This window comes from Echinops telfairi, unplaced genomic scaffold (genome assembly GCF_000313985.2).
Source record: "Echinops telfairi isolate 266 unplaced genomic scaffold, ASM31398v2 ScPeMD7_7412;HRSCAF=8450, whole genome shotgun sequence".
Classification (NCBI taxonomy): domain Eukaryota; kingdom Metazoa; phylum Chordata; class Mammalia; order Afrosoricida; family Tenrecidae; genus Echinops; species Echinops telfairi.
Window position 1 is genome coordinate 1,045,857 of NW_022111312.1, and position 6,858 is coordinate 1,052,714.

The window sequence follows — 6,858 nt, forward strand, 5'->3', positions numbered from 1 at the left end:
GGAGAAGGTGGTGGTGGAGGTGGAAGTGGAGGTGAGGGGAAGCCAAGTCAGTTCAAATCATGTTATTAAGTCCTGTCCGGTCGGTCCCGACTTCCCGTGATCCTATGTGCAACAAACGAGACATTGCTCGATCCTGTGTCATCCTCAGTTGTTCCTCTGTGAGAGCCCATTATTGCAGCCCCGGGATCAGTCCACCTCATTGAGGCTCTTCTAAAGTCTCACCATCCTTGCCTCCAAGGAATATTCTGGCTGTACTTCTTGCAAGACAGATTTGCTGGTTCTTTTGGCAGTCCACGGTACTTTGAATATTCTGTGCCAACACTGTAATGCAAACGCATCGATTCTTCTTTGGTCTTCCATACTCAATGTCCAACTTCCCCATGCGTAGGAGGTGATGAAATGACCGTGGCTTGGGTCCGGTGCACCTTAGTCCTCAAAATAGCATCCTTGCTTTGCAACACTTGAAAGAGGTCTTGCGCTGCCGATTGACCCCGACCCAAGTCCAAGTCATCGTGAATGAAATTGCCAGGCCTTGCACCGCCCTCACTTGACACGTGAAAAGGATCTAGAAACGTTAAGCTCATGTGCAACCTATCTGTGTGGGAGCAGGTTGACAGCAGCGACTGAAAAGGTGAGATAGACGAAGAGGAGCTGATACCAAGGGCTCAAATAGAAAGTGCATGTTTATAAAACAATGATGGCAACACATGTACAAATATGCTTGAAACAATTGATGGACAGATTGTTATAAGAGCTATAAGAGGCCCCCCCATAAAATGATTGCAACAACAATCACAAAAAGATAGTAGCCTTAGGGGGACAATGGTGCGTTGTGGGGTGGGGTACAACTCAGAAAAGGAGGGAGAGAGTGGGTGCAGAAATTAAGGCATGCCATCATCGTCACACTGAGTGGGCATGTCAAAACTGCTCGATTGGGAGGTGTGTTTTCTGAGTCTTAACAGCAGAACACATGGAACACATGCACATCTCTCTCCAGCTGAAGTCGGGCACGCCTGGTGCGTGTCCCTCCTCCTGCCTCGCCTCCTGCAACTCTGGGTTTGCCTTTCAGGTCCTGCACTGTCTCAGCTGATGATGGACATCTGCACAGAGCCCACCGCCGAGTCCAGATGACGCTCATGCCAATGGTTCCGGTGATGGCGGTGGCCGAACCGAAATGGGTCTCGGTCTGGGGTCGCCTCCTGTGGGTGGCGCTACTGAGCATGGTGCTGGGGTCCCTGCTGGCCCTGCTGCTGCCGCTGGGGGCCTGGGAGGAGCAGTTCTTGGCCATGCTCAAAGGCTTCCACCTGCTGTGGGGCAAGTTGGACAGGGTGCAGCACGCCGTCACCACATGCACGCGCCCTTCCACAGAACTCAGCGTCACCTCCCGGGACACGGGGCTGCTGGTGATCAAGCCCAGGGCCTCTCCAGGTACGACATGTCTCTCCTGATGGGTTAACACAACGGGTGTGTGCAGGGCGCCCGGGACACAGGACTGTGCGGTAAGCGTGTCAGCCCTGGCCAGGACTAGGGGACAGGTGACTGGCACTTTGGGGGGAGGGCACTCAGGGCTGCGGGAAGGTTTCTGAGGGGCGTGCGTGTCTGAGCTGAGAGGTGATTCGAAGCCGGAGTGAGGGGCCAGCAGGAGACCAGAGGGTACAAGCCAGCCTCGGACAACTGAGGAACACAAAGAGGTGGACTCTGTGTGGCTGGCACTCCGTGGAATCGGGGTTAGGGTCTTTCACTAGTGATGTCTTAGGTCATGGGAGCGGCACCTCTGGCCTCCACCCACTAGGGGGCGCAGTAGCCCCCTCTGGCCCAGGTGTAACCACCTGAAATAGCCCCAGGCTTGGCCCTAAGTCTCCAGAGGGAGATACCATCGTCCCTAGAGGAGAAGCACTGGGTCCCAGGAAGGAAAGGAACTTGATTTAAAAAAAAAAAAAAAGCTAAGCATATTTGTGAATGAAGCCACTCAGTGGTTTCAGATCATTCAAGGAAAAGCATCCAAGTTGAGAGATGGTGCAGCACCATGGGGCAGGAGCAGGGGGAAGAAGCGCTCAGAGGGCCACCTGCCCAGAGCCCCCTCACTGCCGGAGCCCAGCTGGTTGGGCCCCCCCACCTCCTGCCTGTGCCTCCCATCAGTCACTCCCAGGCAGAAACCAGGGAGCCTGGGTGACACCCTCCTGGGTGCACAGAGACTGGCTCCGGGGACAGAGGGTCAGTGGCCAGGAGGATGAATGCTTGAACATGGGTGAGTTCACAGCCTCGGGGGCAGTTCTGCTCTGCCCCACTGATGGCACTTAGAGCACTCAGCTCACAGCTGGAACAAGCTCCCAGAGGCAGCCGAGTGCGCTGCCCCCCAGGAGGTCAGCACAGGTGACCGCTGCCCCACGCATCTGCCCTGACCACGCTCCTCTGCCTCTCTTCCAGCGGGCAGGCTGGAAGCCCAGGCCGCTCTGAACCAAGCCCTGGAGATGAAGCGGCAGGGCAAGCGGAGCAAAGCCCACAAGCTCTTCCTGCACGCCCTCAAGATGGACCTGGATTTCGTGGACGCGCTCACCGAGTTCGGCGTCTTCCTGGAAGAAGACCAGGACATCGTCCAGGCAGATTACCTGTACACCAAGGCGCTGACCATCTCGCCCTACAACGAGAAGGCGCTGGTCAACCGGGACCGGACGCTGCCCCTGGTGGAGGAGATCGACCAGCGCTTCTTCAGCATCATCGACAGCAAGGTGAAGAAGGTCATGTCCATCCCCAAGGGCAGCTCGGCGCTGCGCAGGGTCATGGAGGAGACGTACTACCACCACATCTACCACACGGTGGCCATCGAGGGCAACACCCTCACGCTGTCGGAGATCAGGCACATCCTGGAGACCCGCTACGCCGTGCCGGGCAAGAGCCTGGAGGAGCAGAACGAGGTCATCGGCATGCACGCCGCCCTGAAGTACATCAACACCACCCTGGTGTCCCGCGCCGGCTCCGTGGCCATCGACGACGTGCTGGAGATCCACAGGCGGGTGCTGGGGTACGTGGACCCGGTGGAAGCCGGCAGGTTCCGAAGGACCCAGGTCTTGGTGGGCCACCACATCCCGCCCCACCCACAGGATGTGGAGAAGCAGATGCAGGAGTTTATCCAGTGGCTCAACTCGGAGGACGCCCTGAATCTGCACCCCGTGGAGTTCGCTGCCTTGGCACACTATAAGCTGGTCTACATCCACCCCTTCATCGACGGCAACGGAAGGACTTCCCGCCTGCTGATGAACCTCATCCTGATGCAGGCCGGCTACCCGCCCATCACCATCCGCAAGGAGCAGCGGGCCGAGTATTACCACGTGCTGGAGGTGGCCAACGAGGGCGACGTGAGGCCCTTCATCCGCTTCATCGCTAAGTGTACCGAGACCACCCTCGACACCCTCCTCTTGGCCACCACCGAGTACCCGGTGGCACTGCCAGAAGCCAAACCCAACCATTCTGGGTTGAAGGAGACACTTCCCGTGAAGCCCTAGCTGTCAGTTCTGCAGGGCAGGCCTGAGCAGAGACAAAGAAGACACGTGGCATTTCAACAAGCTCAGTCATCTCCCCTCACCTAGGAGGAGAACTTGCACATTCTTCATTTTGGGGTTTGAGTTACAGGGATAACTAAGTTATTATGGCTCGTCTTGAAGATAATTTATCATTCTACCTGCTTATTTATTTTTCCTCTGGAGTAAGCGGTGTGTCCATGGCATTAGCTGGGCCATGCTTTGTGTGTGGACCCTGGCCAGTCTGTAGGGCATCACTGCTCCCGGGGTGACCAGAACACCCAAGTTCTGGAGCAGAATTTGCATTAAGGTCAGGGAAGGAGACCCAGGAGAGCCTTCAAGAATAATGCCAAGTCTTCCTCTCAGCCGGGGTTTGGAGAAAGGGCTGAAAGCCTACTGTCGCTCTCTCTCAAAGGTTTTCACTCCCCTGGAAAGATTGGCGCCGTGCCTAATTTTTCACTGGCAGAGCAGGTCTTTAAAACAGGAAACAAATTAGCACTGGTACCTCTTCTAGCCAAGATACCTTGAAGCTTTTCCAGAAAGTCTTCAGCCAGAGTTACTGAAGCAATGGTCTTACCAGCAGCAGGGTTTTGTTTGTTTTTAACGCTAGAAAATTTTTCTAATTAAGAGCAAGGGAGTAGCCAGCAGGGTGGGTTTTGGGCTTCGATGCTTCTTCTGCCGGAACTTGACCAGATACTTCATTTTCTTTTAAGCTATCCGCGTCCCAGCTATCTGTTATCCAACAGCTGAACGCAAGCCATGCTCCAAACCAGGTATTGTGCAGGTAGGCAGGTCTGCCCACCTGTTCCACAGGTAGACATCAGAGAACACAGGTGCCACACGGACACTGACCATTTTTTATTGTGAAGGAGCGTGTTGGCACTGTGGCACCAAGGAAAAACCACAGCCAGTCCTTGCCCTCTGTTCTGTAGCTTTAGCCACTCCATGGCCTGCCCACCTGCCCACCCTACTTCCCACAGACTGTCAGCCCACCCTTCCGGGAGGCAAAAAAGATCACCCCTCCAAGTGGCCTTATTTTTTCCCCTAGAAATTAGCAAAATGCTAAAACCTGTTCTTTGTAATGCAGCCCTTTTCAAATTGTTGTTTTATGAACACGGAGGGGATTCTTCTCTTCCCGCTCCATTTGGCACAGGTGCCAATCCAACTGCTGCTATTTAGAGTCCAGATGGCCAGGCATCCCCGGGGTGTTCTCCCAGTTGCAGGACCCGGCCTTGGCTCATGTCTTAAGTGATGAGCAGTGGACACACACACCCTCTTGTCTCTGTGATCCAAGGCTCTGGTTTCTGCATAGTGAGGAGGTCACTGCTCTGCTGTACCCAACATTTAGATAATGACCCAGGGGTCTCACTAGCACATTAAGAGGTGTTGTTTTAAAGGTTGAGAAAAAATATATAAGCGAAAAGATCTATGAAATGACCCCAGATGATAGTTAATTCAAGCCTTTATTTAAAAAAAAATGTTTTTCATACTTATCAGCTGCCAAGAGGTTGTTTCTTAAACCGTAATTCTACCATGGTTTTGATTTCATAAGCACACCAAGGAAGCCCGAATGAGGGCTTGGTTTGTACTGTAAAGGGAGAGGCATTTGCACTTTAGTTATATATGAAGGATATTATTTTAACAAATTACTGATCCTAATAAAGTATTTTATTACATACACATCTGAGAGACTTTGCTTTCACATTCAATTGGTCTAAGAGGTAAGTGGGGGAGATGACTTTAGAATCCGAGCCCTGTTCTTTGTCTCTCTGGGCCTGGGGGCCTAAATCCACAACAGCGATTTCAACAGGAAAATGTGGCAGAACTCATGGGCTACAGGGCTCATATGAGTGAATTACTGATTTTTCAGGAAGAACCATTTTAATTTTCCTATTCTTCCTTGCCATCAACCCTTGATTTTCTGGAGAGACAGATACACTACGGAAGTCCATTTTGAGAGCAGTCAACCTCTCAAACCTCATTTGGATCCTACTCAAGAGATCATTGACCCCTGTAACAAGCCTGGGTTGACATGCGTGAGGAGGAAATGAGGTCATTTATTGGCTAACAGTGAGAAGACCCAAGAGCTCAATGTGAAGCAGCAAGAACCGAAGCCACACCCACCTATCCATTCGCTCTTCCTGTGTCCAGTACCCAGGCACCAGAGCTGACCAAGAGTTCCCCAGGTAATCGCCATCTGCACTGCCTTTGGTAGGAAGTAAGGGGACAGCCCCAGAGAACATGCACAAGAACCTCACAGGCTCCCCTGAAAATCACCGAGCTGTATCATATTCAAACTTCCCAAAACCAAAGACCAAGAAAATAATCCTATAAGCAACTTGGGGTGGGGGGCAAAAAAGTGACCTGTAAAGGGGTACCAATAAGACTAAGCTCTGATTTCTCAGCAGAAACAATGAAGGCAAGCAGGCAATGGGATACCATCTACAGGGGCATGCAATTTACGACATCCAAGTCGTATGGGAAAATGCTACGTCATTTTGTTTCCATTTTCCACAACTTGGTAAAACCATTCCAATCATAAAAATGATAGTCCTTCAGACAGAACCTGCCTTCCGTTGAAACACACAACACGGCTCTGTAGTCAATTTGTAAATGATGACAACTGCCAAGCAAAAAGGAAGGTGTCGTTTTAGAACTTCCAAATGGATGAGAAGTCAACACAATATTGAAACAGAATGGAAGGAAGGTTTTAAACTTTGGGAGACATTAAATTATAGGTAAGGGTAATCTCAAAATGAATGAATCTTCTGATCAAAGGGTTGTGGGGGGCAGTCTCAGCAAACACTTTAACAGCAACAAAGGAAACACGTTGTGTATTTTATGCTTTAATAAGGCAGAAAGTGTGTGCCATTTATTAAGCCCTGCCTGGTGGCATAGTGATTACACGTTGGGCTGCAATCTGCATGGTTGGCAGTTTGAAACCGCCAGCAGGAAGACTAGGCTCTCTACTCACATAAACAATTAGTCTTGGAAACCCACAGGGGCTTACTGTGAGTCAGTAATGACTCCATAGCCGTGAATTTGGTTTTTCAATATCCCTAGTCCACGAAGAGCCCCGGTGACATAGTGGGTTGTGTTGCGCTCCTAAATCCAAGGTGGGCAGTTCATAACCCCCACCCCCACCCCCACCCCATCGCTCTTTTGGGGAAAAAAAAGGCTTCCCAGTCTCAAAAAGATTTTGTCTTAGAAACTCACAGGGGCAGTTCCACTCTGTCCTGAGTTGGAATTAATTTGATGTCATTGAGTATTTTTTATGTGATGCCACAGTCCTCCATTTTGTGATGTCAACCCCAGCTGCTGCACCTGTGTGGCCTCTACC

At 51.6% G+C, this 6,858-nt stretch overlaps 1 protein-coding gene across 1 annotated transcript in view; it reads left to right on the forward strand.

Annotated features, from left to right (window-relative positions):
• FICD (FIC domain protein adenylyltransferase) overlaps positions 1 to 5,192 on the forward strand; it is a 7,307-nt gene extending 2,115 nt beyond the window's left edge. The window contains exons 2-3 of the mRNA XM_004709535.4: positions 1,070 to 1,428; positions 2,428 to 5,192. Of these exons, the coding sequence (XP_004709592.1) occupies positions 1,128 to 1,428; positions 2,428 to 3,503 (1,377 nt within the window). The 5' untranslated portion in view covers positions 1,070 to 1,127 and the 3' untranslated portion in view covers positions 3,504 to 5,192. The remainder of the gene's footprint in view (positions 1 to 1,069; positions 1,429 to 2,427) is intronic.
• Positions 5,193 to 6,858: the final 1,666 nt, after the last annotated feature.